The 18,049-nt window shown below is 45.0% G+C and overlaps 1 protein-coding gene across 4 annotated transcripts in view; it reads left to right on the top strand.

The window, feature by feature from the left end:
- Positions 1 to 17,782, top strand: part of UBR3 (ubiquitin protein ligase E3 component n-recognin 3) — a 266,744-nt gene extending 248,962 nt beyond the window's left edge. For all 4 annotated transcript variants that reach the window (XM_040357780.1, XM_040357782.1, XM_040357781.1 and 1 more), the window contains 2 exons: positions 7,780 to 7,919; positions 16,421 to 17,782. In XM_040357780.1, coding sequence (XP_040213714.1) covers positions 7,780 to 7,919; positions 16,421 to 16,538 — 258 coding nt within the window. In that variant the 3' untranslated portion in view covers positions 16,539 to 17,782. The remainder of the gene's footprint in view (positions 1 to 7,779; positions 7,920 to 16,420) is intronic.
- The last annotated feature ends 267 nt before the right edge of the window (positions 17,783 to 18,049 follow it).

The raw sequence follows: 18,049 nt of genomic DNA, 5'->3' as shown, positions 1-18,049 counted from the left end.
GGGGGAAGAGGAGGATCAAAGAGTTCTAGGAGACGGGAGAGGAAATGAGAAGGGGGAGGGAGGACTCCACGCTCTGTGCTACACCAACCAGGAAAAGCCCTAGTTGGTGATTGTCCAGGGATCATTTGTCAAGTATCCGATCCATAGGTCCCATATTTTATTAAACAACTTAATTTTATCCTGCACAATTGCCGACAGTTTTTCATGAGAAAGAAAGTTTATGTTTAAGTTGGTCATAAGGTATGGCTGCCGACTTCCAGTTCCTAGCTATTGTGATTTTGGCCGATACGAATATGAACGTAAGGAGCCGTATTTGGGTTTTGGAGGCTTCTTCTACCTTGCAACCCATGAGTGCATGCCTTGGGCACCTGGTCAGGTTAATCGTGGTGAGGGTATAGATGATATTCTAGATCCAAAATCTCCGTACCTTGGGGCATTGCCTCCATATATGGTATGCCGTCCCTTCCTGACCACAGCCCCGAAAACACTTAGAAGCCCCGGGAACAAAAGTGGCAAGTCTAGTCGGCACCAATGTAATTTTCTTCTACAATTGAAGTGTTGATAAGTAATCTAGAAGCTGCCATTGCTATCGAGTGCCATTCCTCAAGTTCCAGGTTCTCCTGGATATCTTGTTCCCATTGGGTCATGTAAGTCAGTTTTCCTAATACGTTAAAATAGTATAAATTGCGGATATGTGACCTCGAAGTTTGTCATATTGTTGACACATTTTCCATAGGTGACATAATTGTGAGGTCACCCTTGCGTGATAGGGTTTGCATATAATGGTATATTTGAGTATATCTAAAGAGTTCCGAGTCCGGTAATTGGTGTTTTTCTATCAGCATTCTTTTGGATAGCATACCCTTATGGTCACAGAGATCTGCAAGAAGCCCTTATTGGACCACCACTCAAAAGCAGGGGGGGGGGGGTGAGGCCCGGGATGAAATTCCCATTTCGCAAAAGGGGGGCTAATGGGTTGTGGGGTGATTTGAATTTCTGGGTCCGCGACAATCTGTCTCAAATATCTAGGGACAAGAAGAGGGAGGGGCATAAAATCGTCAGCAACCACATAATATGTGAGATTGGTTCGGGATAACAGGAACAGGATTCCATAGCCATCCACGGTGCCTGGGGTTGTTGGGAGTGAAATTTGGTAAGTTGGGCTATTTGGGCCGCGTAAAAATATTGGGAAGTCCAAGATCCCCCTTCTGTTTTAGTGTGAACAATGTGCGCCTGTTCAACCTGGGCCTCTTGTCTCCCCATATAAACTGAAGAAGCTTTTTTTGGAATGCCATCAGATCTATTGAGCGCTACAGGTATAGTGCGAAACAAGTTTAAGATTCTTCGAAGAATATTCATATTTATAGAGTGTAGTCTGCCGAACCACGATGGAGGATAGAGTTGCCATCTGGACAGGTCTGCTGTCAAACATCTATCCAAAGCAGGGTAATTATGCGAGTTTAGGGTATGTGAGGAAGGGGTCAAGTTTTATTTTTAGGTAAGGCAGAGCTTCCAGCTCCCAGAGAAATTGGTGGGACTGTTCGAGTGCTTTCTGAGTGGAGCTCTGCAGGGAGATGTTTAACGCCCTTGATTTGTAATGGTTAATTTTAAGAACCGAGATTCCTGAAAATGGTTGAAGTAATGCATATAGGTTGGGGAGGGAGGTGAAGGGTGATGACAAAACCATCAGAATATCGTCAGCAAAAAGTATGCACTTATGCTACCTATTTCCGCATTCTATGCCCTTAATATCTGGACAGGTACGAATCTTTATTGCAAGCGGTTCCATTGCTAGAACAAACAGCAGTGGGGATAAAGGGCACCCCATCGAATTCCCCTACAAATATCGAGGAATCAGGAGGAGTATCCCCTAAGCATCAAAGATGCCGTTGGCATATCGTACATTGTGTTCAAAGGAGAGACTAAAGCGTTCACCAAACCCAAAGCAGGACAAAACGGTAAACTGATTATCCCAGGACAGGGTATCAAACGCCTTATGGATATCCAACAAGAGCAGCATTCCCTGTCTGGGTCCTTTGTGATCCCAGTCACAATGAATGGCTGAGATTATATCTGATTATGTGGGTCTGATCTGATGTCTGGCGATTAGGGACAAAGCCTGCCTGGTCTAGATTAATATATTGTGGAAGAAAGGAATTTAACCTAAGGGTGAGTACTTTTGTCATTGTTTTTAAATCGACGTTTATCAGGGAAATTGGATGGTAATTGGAGCACTCTCCATGATCTTTTCCTGGTTTCGGTATAACATGTATGTATGCTGCGTTTTTATTTTTAGGGATATTTTTACCCTTTCTCTGGTCATTAAATTAGAAGCACAGATGGGGGAGCAGGATTTCTTGGTATTTCCTATAGTAATGACCCGAGAAGCCATCTGGGCCTGGGGCTTTGGAGGGATGAATAGTTTTTATGGCCATTTTGATCTCCGACTCCGTGAATTCTTTATCCATAAGTTCTACATGAGTGCTTATAAGCCGAGGCAGTGGAATATCTTGAAAATAAGCTTCTGCCTTTGTTTGCGAGAATTGATCTGGCTTGCTTTACAGTTTAGTGTAGAACTTATGGAATTCTTGGATGATCATTTCAGGGTTTTGTGTACGGTGTCCCTTAGGTAGTCTCAATTTGGGCAAAGTGGGCGTATTTATACGGGGTACCAATTTTCTGACCATTTGCGGTTGGCTTGTCTCCCATTGTGTAATGTTTGTTTCAACAGCAAATGCGTTTTTCTGCTTGGGTAGTTAGACTTAGGATTGACGAGGCTAGATTGGCACTAAACCTATGTCTAATGTCAACCTGAGGGGTTAGACGCTGCTCTTTCATGAGCTTGTCCAAGTCAGCTTCTAGTTGTTAAATCGTCTGTTGCGAGGTTTGTGTAGCCTTGGATGCCCACTAATTGTATAAGTTTACCCTGCATAGTAGCCTTGTGAGCTGCCCAAATTATCGCAAGGGACGTGTCCGAAGAAGAGTTGTCCCAAAAATAGTCCTGTAATTTCTCGAGTTCAGCATAATACTATGGGATCATTTAATAAAGCTACATTCAAACATCATGGAGAGGGGTGTGGTTTAGTCCAAAGGCCAGATAACGACAGTTTAATCGGGGAGTGGTCTGACCAGGCGATGGACAGGATGTTTACCGACATTATGAACGAACGAAAGTAAGGAAGTATACACGAAAAAGTGGTCTATGCAAGAATATGTATGATGTACCTGCGAAAAAGTGTGCTTAATCGCCAGGGCTGTGGAGTCGGTAGATAAATGTTCCGACTCCAAATCCGACTCCTCCGTTTTATGTACTTCCGACTCCGACTCCCCGACTCCGACTCCTCTGTATTAATATGCGAATGTATTTTATACATTCCTTGAGGGAAAGAAACGCAACCTACCACAGGACTACTGGCTGGGAAGCCAACAGTCTACTGTATTGCACAGTTTAAGCAAAAGACAAACACAATGAAAACAAAGTTTTATAAAAAAAAAAATATTAATCAATCAAGTGGCTGGATAGTAGCAGCAGGCATAAACATCAGGAACAGGATTTTTACCAGTTCAAAAATACAAACCACATTATTTGGTTGTTTTAGAACAAAAACAAAGCTTATCTATAATGAACCAAAAACAAAATCTGTAAAACCTAGAAATGGTTTATATTAATCTTGAAATGTAGTTATAGGCTTAGCAAATGCAAATCAATTCAATGTAGAGTTCTAAGGAAGAGAATTGCCTCTGCCAGATCCTCTTTCATAGAGGCTCTTAAGTCAGACTTTATTATTTTTAGGGCTGAAAATAATCTTAGCGAGGTAGTTGGGCTGCTGCTTTCTCCTTTGTGTGCTTATCTGCTGCTGAAGATAGGGCAGTGGGAGGATCCAGGAAGGGGCATTTATTCTAAAACATGATTTTCCTAGGAGAATCCCATAGTCATGTTTAAAGTTTAAGCTAACAATTGGAGTTTACAAGTTTTTATAGCCTTAGCTAAATGACAGCAGTTTTTCCAATGGTTTACAGCTTCAGTCTTGAACTATTGGCCCTCCATTCCCTTCACTTATACAAGTGTCTCACTCTCTAGTCCTGCAAAAAACATATTTATTTAATTCCTTATCAGTGAGAGGCTAGGTTACACATGGGCGCTGCGTTCCCTGTAAAAGCAGAACACAACACTATGGAAAGTATAAGTATTGCAGCTCCTAATTGTGCGTTGCGTGCCATATAGTGAAGCACATGAAAAGCATGCTTCTTCACGGTCACTTAACGTGTTCGTTTTGCGGTTACGTGAGGCACTGCATGCATTGGTCTTTATTCTTACAGTAGAGGAGTCATTAATTATAACTTTTTGTGAATTGGGACATTTAAACTTGCTTTTTTTTTTTTTTAATTCCAATCTAAATTTAGTAGGAGTCGGTGCATTGTTTACCGACTCCGACTCCAGGTACCCAAAATTTCCCCCGACTCCGACTCCTCGACTCCGACTCCACAGCCCTGGTAATCGCTAGCGGGGGGGATTTGTCTATTCGCCAGGCATCAATCAGATCATATAAGTGAAGTAGGCGTGCCACGTTACTGCTGGGAGCCCGCTTGAGAATATTTTTAGCAGGGTCTGCTTTATCCATGATCCGATCTAACAGAGTATTACTGTCACCGCCCAGGATCACCTGTCCCTGTACCTTGGGCATCAATACCTCAAACATCTTGCTAAAGAACTCCACCTGTCCAGAATTCAGGGCATAATAAGTAATTAATGAAACCAATTGGTCATGAAGACGTCCCACCGTCATAATATATCGACCATTTTTGTCTGACTATAGTGATGGGTTTGAAAGGGGTCTGCTTAGATAAACAAACTGCCACCCCTCCTTTTTTTCCCGGGCCAGATGATATATAATACTGTGGGTAGTTGGTCCTCAGGTATCTAGGAGATGAGGTCTTAGAAAAGTGAGTTTTCTGCAGTAAGAGGACATCAGCTCACTGTGAGTGATAATTTTGAAAGACCTTAGTTCTTTTAACTTTTTTTAAACCGTGGACGTTATGGGTAACTATGGAGTACTGCGTTGAATATACCTTAGTCATCGTGGTAGGGCAGAGCACAATCACCTTGAATCATGTAGTCAAGAGATGAATTCATGGAGTTGGGTGATACCCTCGTCGGTGTCAACCAGGACTGGAGCGTGAGGCCAGGGTGGCGGAGGGAGAAGAGAGAGAAGTAAATTAATGAAGAACAGTTGGCCTTAGTCCCATGTCATACTGCATAATAAACATAATGTAGATACCGTGGTTTTGGGTTGAAACCCCTTCTGGGAGTAACATCTGGGAATCAATACGCAAGGGTACCTTCATCCTTAGAGGAAAGTAGTCTCACTAAGAGCGGCATGTGTGTATACCCTGACCCAAAGATCCAAAACAGTAAACAGGAAATGAACTATAACCATTTTAACATTTTAGAACTTCTATTTTCTGAACAGATCTCCTCTCCCCATGGTCCAGAAATCCGGTCGTGCCCTGGAGATGCTGGCATAGGGGGGAGGTACAGCGGTACAGTTATTTTAAAGTAAAATAATCCAACAATTATCGAAGCATAACGTTGAACTGAAAAAGAGCCGTGCAACGGGGGACGACAGTTGCGGATCCACCCTCAGCAGGCCTTACTACGCGAACATTATCAACCCCCCTATAGGGGAAAATAGAGTCAGTCCTGGTTCAGTTGATTGGGAGAGGATCTTCTAGCCAACTACATTTTACAGTCTTGTCACAGTGGGGAAAGAGGGCGATTTAGCTTGGTGGGAGGGTGAGGCGGTTTGGGAGTCCCGTGAGCTGATCCCCGGTTCCAGTTGTAAATCTTCACCATTCTGGAATGTAGAGAAGGCGTGGGATCTGCCCTTGGATGAGAGTGACAGTTTACATGGAAATTGCCTATCTGTACTTTATCTGTCGATTCATAAGCTGTTGCAGTAAAGGCTTCATGTGCCTCCGTTTTTGCATTGTAGATGGGGTTAGATCAGTGAAAAGCTGAATAGGTGCTCCAAATGGGGACAAATCTGGCCTATTGTGGATGGCAAACATCAACTTTTCTTTTATGCGGTAATAGTGCGACTTGACCTTTATGTTGCGTGGCAGTCCATCCGACCTGGGAGCTGTCAGGGCACGATGGATTCTGTCAATTTTCATATGTTGCGGATTTATGTCAGGAATCCGGTCTTTCATCATCTCCCTCATGGCTCCCTCTAAATCCATGTGGGTTTCTGGAAGTCCCCTTACGCACACATTATACCTGTGAGACCGGTTTTTCAAATCCTTGATTTTAGTATAGGCTTCATCTAATCTGCCCTGGAGATCTGTAATCATTGTGGAATTCTGGTTAACCTTGGTAAGTTTCAGCCACTTTGCATTCAGTCATCTCAAACCTTTCTCCTATGCCCTGAATGTCACATTTAAGATCATGATCATTATGGAACAAGCTTAGGATAGTTCTTGCTGCAGCATTGTAGAAAAGCATGCTAGCGGGGCAGTATCACCAGCATATGGTGTCGGTTGAGGTGTAGGCAGCTCTCTATCTGGGCTTGACTGGCTGAAGATTAGGTCTGTCGTCTCTACCATGTTCCTATCCATGGAGGACACCGGGGAGTCTACAGGCTCATGAGTGTTTCTGTATGTTTCAGAGGATGGGGGCAGTGATGAGGACTCACCTGGTAGTTCTGCATCCAGGTCTCCGGAGGATTGGGACGAGAAGGGGTCTCTGTGTTTGGCAGGCTGGGTCCGTTTGGCTGCCTGCTTCTGTGACCTTGATGTGCCTGTGCCCCTATTTGAGCCGCATCGTGGTTCTCCCTATTCCGACGCCATCTTGGGCAGAAGCTTCTGTCCGGGGGAAGGCCCCACTGCTTTGTTTGGTTTCTGCAGTTTGTACGGCCTTCTTTTGGGCTGTCCCGTTGCCCTCAATTGCATCACCAGCTAGGGACAAGTTCCAGCTAAGACGAAGTGTCTGTTCCCGTTTTTAGCGCTGATTGTAGCTGCTTTGGGCCAACGATGTGCGGAGCTCACTTAGAGCACGTCTGGTCCAGAGTTCGCGTGCATTCGCTCTGTCCTATTGTTCTTTTCTGAAAGTGTTGTTGCATTCTAAAAATATCATAAAAGGGCTAATTTGTTCAATGTCTTCCCACGAACATGAAAAGAGCTGCTACCAAGCTAGTCCACTACAAACGGCATACCTCAATGTCGTCAATGTACTATGTTTCCTCTCTTTGCAAGCAAATAAACAATGTACAGGAAAACCCTTTGACGCTATGAACACCAATCTACTCTTGTAACCCATTATATCATATAGGTTTTATAAATTCCTGCATATTAGGATTTAAATGGTCACTTCATTGGATATTATAATTATTTCATGTCCATTCAATCACAAAATAGTATTATATCCATCAGATGTGTCCTCTAAGATAAGGTTGGAAGGGTGTTGGACCATCTGGTGACTCTTGATGTCTGAAGATGTCCCATAGTCGTGAGATTGCAAATCTCGCCTCATAGATATGTTTAGTAAGCTTTTAGCTTGCCCAGACTTGTTCTCTACAATATATGTGTTAGCCATTTTAGAATGGTCCCATTTTAAGGCAAAACGTGGTACAAATTGGCAGGTGATTCAGCAATCGTCTATAATTTCCCTGCACAGTAAGTAGGTAAATTGTGCTTCTTATAGCAGATGATTATGTGTAACCTGTACTAGGCAAATTACAGTTGACATCTAATTGGTAGCATTTTCTTTTTATCTTTCTACAGCATTCTCAGAACTGTGGTGCCGGCACAGGAATATTCCTGCTGATCAATGCCTCTGTGATTATTATCATTCGGGGACATCGCTTTTGCCTCTGGGGTTCTGTATATCTGGATGTACATGGGGAGGAAGACAGAGAACTCAGGTAAAATTCTGTTTCTATCACACATAGGTAATAGATTTTTCAGCAGCCTCTTCTGGGCTGTAAGCAATACTCAACCTATGACTTCACAAATAACTTTTAATGTGGAATGTCTGTATGTATCTGCAACACAGTATTCTGTCATCTTGGGAGAAAACAGTCTTGGAAAAAAAGGCTGATTTGGTTGATTTTAAGTACAAGGATATGGCTTAGTGGCCCAGGAATCCAGCTCTGGAAGTCCTTTCTCCCCATCTTTTGTAAGATTCTCATAATAGACACCAGCCTGTTGGGCACCTAGTTGATGCAAGGGACAGAGAGGAAAGGTGAACAAAGGTGTTCCAAGGCCTGTGTCACAGGTGGGGTGCTGGAAGTGTACCTCCTGGCTTTCAGGTTCAATTACAAACTGCACTGATATGCATCTAGGTGAAGGGACTCTCTGGCAGAAGCAATACTCTAGATGCGCTGGTGGGTCCATAGGATGAGTACACCCTGATTAGGACTGCAAGCATACACAGGGTGCCGTGAAGAGGTCTTACAGCTTACACATGCATTTGCAAATGCGTGCTAACTTAACCTTGGTTTGCAATAGTTTCACCCTAATGCAATAGAATGCATTAGGGTGAAAAACTCAGAGACTTTACAACCCCTTTAAGAGTTCCCTGGAACTAAGAGGCCAAGCCCAACCCCTAAAAAAACACCACACCATAGAGTTAAAGCTGCAAAATTAAGGAAAAACGTTCTGGACAGCTGCACTCCAAAAATAAATTGCTTTTATTTTAAAATCAAAAAACACACAAAAGGCATGCCTCAGCAGACGGGGTAAAAAGCTGACACGTTTCACACCAAACTGTAGTGCTTATTCATAGCTTACGTAAGCTATGAATAAGCACTAAAGTTTGGTGTGAAACGCGTCAAGTTTTACCCCGTCTGCTGTGGCATGCTTTTTGTGTGTTTTTTGATTTTAAAATAAAAGCAATTTATTTTTGGAGTGCGGCTGTCCAGAACGGTTTTCCTTCATTTTGTATCATTCCATGCATTGCCAACAACCGTGGCTTTGGATCAGGTGAGGAAACTTTCTGATTAGTAGTATCCTAGAGCGTTGATTTCTTTTTCATAGAGTTGAAGCTGTTATAGCTGCAAAGGGTGGGCCAGCTCAATATTGAACCCTACAGACTAAGATTGGAATGCCATTCAAGTTCATGTGTGTGTAAAGGAAGGCGTCCCGATAACTTTAGTAAATATAGTGTATATTTTCAAATGTATTAGTATTAGTTGTTTATCTGGAGTTGCTGTTTACAAATTGGTTGCTAGCAGTGCAGGTTAGTTTCCGTGTCATTATCGTGCATGAATCTTCAAATGGCTACTGGATTTATGAGGTCTGCCCAACTGCCATAGCTATTAATTGGCCTGTTAGAGTTTTCATTTTTTTTGTACAGTCGTGAAAATTCACTCTGGTATTAGAAGTCTGGACTTGAAGGCTAGAAGATTCAATTGGAGTCCTTTCCCCCCTCAGTTTCTAAAGCTGCCTGCCATATTATGAGGGTAATGTTGAATTGTATGGGCCGGATTCACAGACAGCGGCGCACATTTATGCCGCCGTAGCGTATCTCCTGTACGCTACGCCGACGCAGCGCAGAGAGGCAAGCATGGAATTCACAGAGCACTTGCTCCCAAAACTGTGCTGGGTTTCCTAGGCGTAAGCCGACGTAGGTGGAAGTGGGCGTGAGCCATGCAAATGATGGGCCGAGCGCCAGACAGATATGTATAACGAACGGCGCATGCGCCGTCCCGTGGACGCATCCCAGTGCGCATGCTCACAAACACGTCGGAACAACTGCCTAAGATGCGCCGGATCACTACCTACGGCGTGAACGTAAACTACGCCTAGTCATGTTCACGTCCAACGTAAACTACGTAAAATACGTCGGCTTGTATTCCTTGGTGAAGCCCTTTGCATGTCTGCTGCCGGGTTACACCTCCTTTATGGGGCTTAACTTTAAGCCGGACGTACAACTTACGCGCACCACTCGTAGCCTGCGTCGGCCGCACGTACGTTCGTGAATTATGGTATCTCCCTCATTTGCATATTTGAATAGAAAATCAATGGGAGCGCCACATACGTCCAGCGTTAATATGCGCCCACTCTACGCCGGCATAGGCAAGTTACGTCGGTAGAATGAAGCCTACTTTTAGGCGTATCTTAGTTTGTGGGTCCGGCGCACAGATACGACGGTGCATATTTGCACTTACGCGGCGTATCTGAAGATACGTCGGCGCAAGTGCTTTGTGAATCCGGGCCTATATATTTAATTGAAAGCCACACTGGAGGGGAGATTTCACAGCTTTATTTTATGATAGTTAAGAGACCAGTGGGTAAGTGAGTCAGCCATCCAACTTCTATTCATAACTGAAATACAATATTTGCTGGATCCTTTAAAAAATAAAATAAAAAGGGGGATTTCTTTATCGTACATCACGGGACACAGAGCGGCATATTCATTACTATGTGGGTTATATGGAGTACCTTCAGGTGATGGACACTGGCAATCTCAAACAGGAAGTGCCCCTCCCTATATAACCCCCTCCCATAGGAGGAGTACCTCAGTTTTTACGCCAGTGTCTTAGGTGTTGGTCATGGTTTAGCTTGCCTCCACATCCTTGGGATTAGGTGAGCTAACCGGTTCTGTCCAAAGGCCTCAGCGCTAAAGTGGTCAGTAACCGGACCCCAAACCAATGGGGTATAGCCCATAATGCTTTCTTTTTAGAGAGCTGGACCCTGGGCCCAGAACTTAGAAACCTTTGGGGGCCTAATGTTTCTGTTGCCAGAGTGCTATATGGGCCCAGGACAGTGGATCCTTCATAGGAACCCAGGGCCTGAAGGTCAATGCCCCACGGAGATGGGGGAAGATTGGGCCTCTTGCTGTGCAAAGTCCTGCGGCATGGAGCAGGTAAGTGAGGGGAAACTTGCGGAACTTGGTTCTTAGCAGGTTTTTCTGGGGGGTTCACAGGGGACATGCCTAAAGTTATGCGCTGCATCTGGCAAATTAAGTCACATGTCTTAAAGATAGGATGGCTTTATGTGTATTCCCCATAAAAGGTGACCTCCCTGGTAGTATTGTAAACATTGAGAAAGAGGCCTGTGTGTGTGTGTGTGTGTGTGTGTGTGTGTGTGTGTAAAGAGAGCTGTGCTTACCTGCAAAGCCTCCAGGCGATTGCTGCCACGGTTCTTCCTCCTAGCCTGGAGACAGGACAAACTGCCTCCTCGTGTGGTCTCCATCCAAGCAACCCCCCCCCCCTCGCCGGCGGGCGCGCGCGTCCCCGTGATATGGGCGCAATTTCGCGCCGTTAGCTGAGGGGGGAAGGGCGGGCCAGCATGTTAAAGGAAGGGGTGGCCCTTCCATTTGTTCCCAGCTCAGTGTATGCTGGAACTGAGAGAGGAAGAGACCAGAGCGGCAGCACGGGGCGCCGAGGACACACAGTGGCCAAAACAGATATTACAGTCTTCAATAAGACTGTCCTGGAGCCTAGAGTTAGGCTGTTCTTTTCTATCTCAGCAGTTTTTTGGCAATACTACTAAGGGGGACAGAATGTTTTTTCTTTCTTGGTTTTGAAAAAAAAAAGAACCATTAAAGGGAAAGAAGGCATTTTTTATCCCCCAAACGGGTTTTTGGGCAATAAATATTTATAGTTCCAAACACCGATAAGTTAGCAGGCGTACCTCGGTATTGTACCATGGCATCTGGGTCAGAGGGTACAAGAGGTGGGGATTCCCCCAGAGAGTCTGAGGTCTCGGACAAAGTTATGCCGCTGCTTTCCCGAGAGGGAGCCTTGGTGGGACCATCGGGATCTGGGGCTGGAGCTGGCACGGGTCAGTCCAACCCTAGGATGGTCACGGACGAGGTATTGTCCACCTCTTTAAAAGAGATGGAAAAGATGATAGCCAGGGCTATGCGGGGCAGAAAACGGAATAGATCTCCGTCGCCCGAGCGTGGACCCTCAGAGGAGGAGGTCCTTTCCGCAGGGGAATTGGACGACCTCTTGGACAAGGACCAAGCAGGTTCGGGGATCGAGGATCCGGATACAGGGGAGTCTGGGGCAGCCTCCCAAGGGGAGAGCTGGTGGGTTCAAGCCTTAACGGACTTGGTCCATAGTGCATTCAACTTGCCAGTACCAGATCTCCAAGTATCGACTGTTTCAGCTTTGGGCTCACTAAAGGCGCCTCAAAACAACGCAGTTTTTCCGATCCATCCTCTGCTAGAGGAAGTTATGTTCCAAGATTGGACCAAGCCAGATAGAATCTTTTTACCACCTAAAAGATTCTCTGCCTTATATCCTATGGAAGATACATTTTCCAAGAGATGGGCAACCCCGGTGGTGGACGCAGCCATCTCATGTGTTAACAAATCTTTAACATGCCCTGTAGAAAACATACAGGTGTTCAAGGATCCGGTTGATAAACGCTTGGAAGCACTACTTAAAAGCTCCTTCACTACTGCAGGGGCAGTAGTGCAGCCAGCTGTTGCTGCGATTAGGGGTTGCACAAGCATTATCGGATCAAACTAAGCAGATGCTTAAACTTATTCCTGCCCAGCAGGCAGAAGAATTTTCTGATGTCCCTAGGGCCATACGCTTTACGGTAGATGCGATTAAGGATTCTATCCAGCAAGCGTCACGTTTATCGTTATCCCTTATCCATATGAGAAGACTCTTATGGTTAAAGAGCTGGGAGGCCGAGCCCCCATGCAAGAAGCTCCTGGTAGGGTTCCCCTTCCATGGAGGACGACTCTTCGGAGAAGACCTGGATAAATACATTCAGACCATTTCAAGCGGCAAAAGTACTCTTTTTGCCAACCAAGAAAAAGTTTCAGGGGCCTGCGTTTAAACGACAGCACTCCCCTGGGCAGGGGCCCTCTAATGCCAAACAGTATCGACGGCCTCCTGCAAGATCAAACTTTAACTTCAACAGCAAATCGCAGGGACAGGCCGCTAGAGGCAAGAAGCAGTGGTTTCGCAAACCAGCAAAACCAGCCCCCAAGCCGACCTTATGAAGGGGCGCCCCCACCCACGAGGGTGGGGGGAAGGCTGCGTCTCTTTTCAGAGGTTTGGGAAGCCAGCATTCCCGACAAATGGGTACGGTCTTCCGTGGCTACGGGCTACAAATTAGACTTCCTAAAGTTTCCTCCTCCTCATTTCCAGGAGTCAAGGGTTCCAAACGATCCGGAGAAGGGAGCCGCATTAATGACGGCATTGAATCATCTACTCTCCCAGGAAGTAATAGTAGAGGTACCAGTCCTAGAACAAGGGCTGGGTTTCTACTCCAACCTATTCATCATCCCAAAGTCCAACGGAGATGTCAGGCCAATTTTGGACCTAAAGATGGTAAATGCATACCTAAAGGTCCGCTCATTTCGGATGGAATCCGTGCGGTCAGCAGCTGCCACACTCCAAAAGGACGACTTCATGGCATCCATAGACATAAAGGATGCCTACCTTCATGTTCCAATTTATCAGCCACATCAAAGATATCTACGCTTTATGGTGGCTTCGCGTCATTTCCAATTCGTGGCGCTTCCCTTTGGGTTGGCTACGGCCCCCCGGGTGTTCACGAAGGTCCTAGCTCCAATCCTAGCCAAGCTAAGGATCCAAGGGGTCACGATCCTAGCGTACCTGGACGACCTCCTAGTCATAGATCACTCGTCTCCTGGCTTGGAACGAGCAGTGGCCCTCACGGTCCAGTACCTCGAGAGGTTCGGCTGGGTCCTAAATCGAGAAAAGTCAGCATTCCAGCCCACAAGGCAGTTGGAATATCTCGGCATGAGGTTAGACACAGAACAACAAAGGGTGTTTCTACCTCTGATAAAGGTCAAAGCCATCAAGGAATTAATCCTACTGGTTCTAAGCAAGAAAGAACCGACTATTCGCCTATGTATGCGGTTACTAGGCAAGATGGTGGCCACATTCGAGGCGGTACCGTACGCCCAGAGCCACACTCGCATCCTGCAGGCAGCCATCCTGTCAGCATGGAGCAGGAGGCCACAGGCCTTGGATATCCCTTTGCCGCTCTCATCAAGAGTCCGACAAAGTCTGTGTTGGTGGTTAGACCCTCAGAATCTAGTGAAGGGGAAGTCTTTCAGCCCAGTGGCTTGGAAGATAGTAACCACAGACGCCAGCCTGACGGGCTGGGGAGCAATTTTGGATGGTTGCACTCGCCAGGGTACTTGGGCAAAGCCAGAGAGGCAGTTGCCCATCAACATCTTGGAGCTCAGAGCTGCTCGACTAGCCCTCAGGGCTTGGACGTCCAAATTGCAGGGGTTCCCGGTGAGAATTCAATCAGACAATGCCACGGCCGTGGCATACATAAATCACCAAGGGGGAACCAAGAGTCAAGCCACTCAGAGAGAGGTGAGCTTGATTCTCCTGTGGGCAGAGGCTCATGTGCCCTGCATATCGGCAATATTTATTCCAGGAGTGGACAACCTTCAGGCGGACTTCTTAAGTCGCCAGACTCTGTTGCCGGGGGAATGGTCTCTACATCCACAAATCTTTCAAACACTCTGCCAAAGATGGGGAGTGCCGGACGTGGATGTCATGGCATCGAGACTCAACAAGAAGCTAGACAGGTTCATATCCCGCTCAAGGGATCCGATGGCCTGCGGAACCGATGCGCTGGTTTGCCCTTGGCATCAGTTCAAACTTCTTTATGTATTTCCCCCGCTCCAGTTACTACCCCGCCTGCTGCGCAGGATCAGGGTGGAGCACATACCAGTCATCCTGGTAGCTCCAGCATGGCCCAGAAAGGCATGGTATTCACTAATCCTGAAGATGGTAGTGGGAGACCCTTGGACTCTTCCTCTACGGCCAGACCTGCTATCGCAAGGTCCGATCCTCCACCCTGCCTTACGGCATCTAAATTTGACGGCCTGGAAGCTGAATCCCTGATTCTCAGGGGTAGAGGTCTGTCTCAGAAAGTAATCTCTACCCTAATCAGAGCCAGGAAACCGGTCTCTAGGGTGATTTATTACAGGGTCTGGAAGGCCTATGTAGGCTGGTGTGAGTCCAAGCGATGGCTTTCTCGCAAGTTTACCATCGATAGAGTATTACGTTTTCTCCAGCTAGGAGTGGATAAAGGACTGGCATTAAGCACAATCAAGGGACAGATTTCAGCTTTGTCAGTGTGGTTTCAGCGGCCGCTGGCCACCCACTCGCTAGTTAAGACCTTCCTTCAAGGGGTCTTACGTATTAATCCTCCAGTTAAATCCCCGCTTTGTCCGTGGGATTTAAATCTTGTTCTGTCAAGTTTACAGAAACAACCTTTTGAGCCGTTGGCTGAAATTCCTTTGGTTTTACTGACAAGGAAGTTAGTATTTTTGGTCGCCATAGTTTCCGCCAGAAGAGTATCGGAACTGGCAGCCTTATCCTGTAAGGAACCATATCTTATTTTACATAAGGACAAGGTCGTTCTCCGCCCTCATCCTTCCTTCCTACCAAAGGTTATATCCAGTTTTCATCTAAACCAGGATTTGGTATTACCATCCTTCTTTCCTAAACCTACTTCCAGAAAGGAAGGGTTGCTGCATACCTTGGATATTGTCAGGGCCATGAAGGCCTATCTTAAAGCTACAGAGAAGATCCGGAAAACAGATGTGTTGTTCATTTTACCGGATGGGCCCAAGAAGGGGCAGGCAGCTGCAAAATCCACCATCTCAAGGTGGATTAAACAGTTAATCACTCGGGCCTACGGCTTGAAGGGGTTGCCTCCTCCGTTATCATTAAAGGCTCATTCTACTAGGGCCATGGGCGCCTCCTGGGCAGCACACCACCAGATCTCTATGGCTCAAGTTTGCAAGGCGGCAACCTGGTCTTCTGTCCACACGTTTACAAAATTCTACCAGTTGGACGTAAGAAGGAATACTGATACAGCCTTTGGGCAGGCAGTGCTGCAGGCTGCAGTTTGAGACCCTCGGATTCCGGGGGCTCCCTTTTGAGTTAAATTTAAAATTTAAAATTATTTTTTCTCAACTAAGTTGGATTTATTATGATTTGAGTATATCTCTAAATTAAATCCTTTTGTCTTTGGAAGATGTTCTCCCTCCCCTCATTGTAAGCATTGCTTTGGGACATCCCACATAGTAATGAATATGCCGCTCTGTGTCCCGTGATGTACGATAAAGAAAAAGAGATTTTTAATACAGCTTACCTGTAAAATCTTTTTCTTGGAGTACATCACGGGACACAGAGCTCCCACCCCTCTTATGGGGACCATTTTGGGAGGCATACTGCTTGCTACAAAACTGAGGTACTCCTCCTATGGGAGGGGGTTATATAGGGAGGGGCATTTCCTGTTTGAGATTGCCAGTGTCCATCACCTGAAGGTACTCCATATAACCCACATAGTAATGAATATGCCGCTCTGTGTCCCGTGATGTACTCCAAGAAAAAGATTTTACAGGTAAGCTGTATTAAAAATCTCTTTTTCTAACTTGGTTATTTTTTTTTCTCTACAGGCGCGGAAAACCTCTGTACATTTGCAAGGAGCGGTACAGCATGTTGGAGCAACAGTGGGTGACACACACATTTGATCACATCAATAAGAGGTGGGGCCCCCATTATAATGGATTGTGAACATCGGTGCAACTACAGATGAAATCTCAAGAAGGGCTTTCCGAGGAGTAGAAGACGAGCTCAAACCTCGCCTCTACAGCTAGTTCATTAGGTGCTGTTGTGCTAATGCAAATGCATCCCCAACTCTGGAGGAATAAGGTACAATAAAAAAACAGGAAAAAAAAGTACTTTTCTACAACCCTTCAAAAGAACACCATGACCTGCATTGTCCAGAAAGCACAACGATTAATGAATGTTCAACTCGCTTTACTGCTTCTTTTGTGTAAAATTTCTTTGTAGTTTTTGTACATTTTTTTTTTCTTTTCCTTTCTTGCTTACATCCTATATTTGTGGAGCTTTGCAGTGAGTGGAGGCTTACTGACACAAAAACTGCACAGGTCAGTAAAATAGGCCTACATCATTCTTCAAGACAAGCCAGCAGAGGATAGCGAATATTGTGGACATTATGTGCTGTGACTTGTTAGCATTTTAAGTTTGGCTCTTAAGCCTTCCCTTTTATTCTAATCATCCTTACATAAGCGATCGCTTAACTGGACTAAGTTAGTGTGGCAGATTGTGTTCTTTAGAATTGCTAAGTGGGACTGCACTTTTAAATGTTACGTAAGCTCACTTTAGGCCAAGCTTGGGTGTCTGCAGCCTACCAGTAGCTAAAGAGAGAAGAAAACAAGAACCCATCTAGCTGCAGCTAAGCATACTGGGTTTCGAAGTCCCTGAGTAACTGGAGGCCGTGATTATCCAGCTGTGCTTTAGAATATTCTATTATGGTGTGTTATCAGTCTTTCCATGTATATGTTTGTGTGCGCGTGTTAATATGTAATGAGAAGTTCATTGTAAAGAATTTTTTTTGTTTCCTGTGAAATATTGTATAGTTTCAGATGGTATAACAGAAACATTTTAAATTGAAATGTAATCATATATAAATACATCTGTATGTGTGTATAGAACACAAAAATACATACATTCAGGGACATTTAAAAAAAGTGCGTTATTTTGCTCAGAGTCTGTTTCTAAAGCTTTTAAGGCTTGGATAAAACTGAATTCTTTCTCAGGAACTGAAGAATCTCTCGATATTTAAGAGCTGTCGGATACGATATCACTAGACTGCTGTTCTCTTCTTTTTGTTTCCTTTTTTATGAATCCCATCTTGTTTTATTTCCTGTGCTTTTCTGGATCTCATTACACACCAATGTATCATACTAAGTTTATATGACAACACGGACATGCATTTTATTTAAAAAAAAAAATTGGCAGAGAAATGTTAATTGAAGCACGTATATTCTTCCCTACCAGTCATAAGTACACCTGAGTGTCAGCAAGACCCAGTATTAAAGTAGAACTCTAACCCAAATTAATTGGGGAAGGGCTAGATTCTCTGTTGTGTTGATATTGTCATCTCAGTCCTCATGCTTACTTATGCTAATCCATACACACTATAATCTGATCATACATTCTTTGTACAAGCAACTTAAAGTGGTAGTAAAGCTTGCTTTGTGATTTTTTTTTTCTAAACC

Source organism: Rana temporaria, chromosome 6 (genome assembly GCF_905171775.1).
Source record: "Rana temporaria chromosome 6, aRanTem1.1, whole genome shotgun sequence".
Lineage (NCBI taxonomy): Eukaryota > Metazoa > Chordata > Amphibia > Anura > Ranidae > Rana > Rana temporaria.
This window is presented reverse-complemented; position numbering and strand designations above follow the sequence as displayed.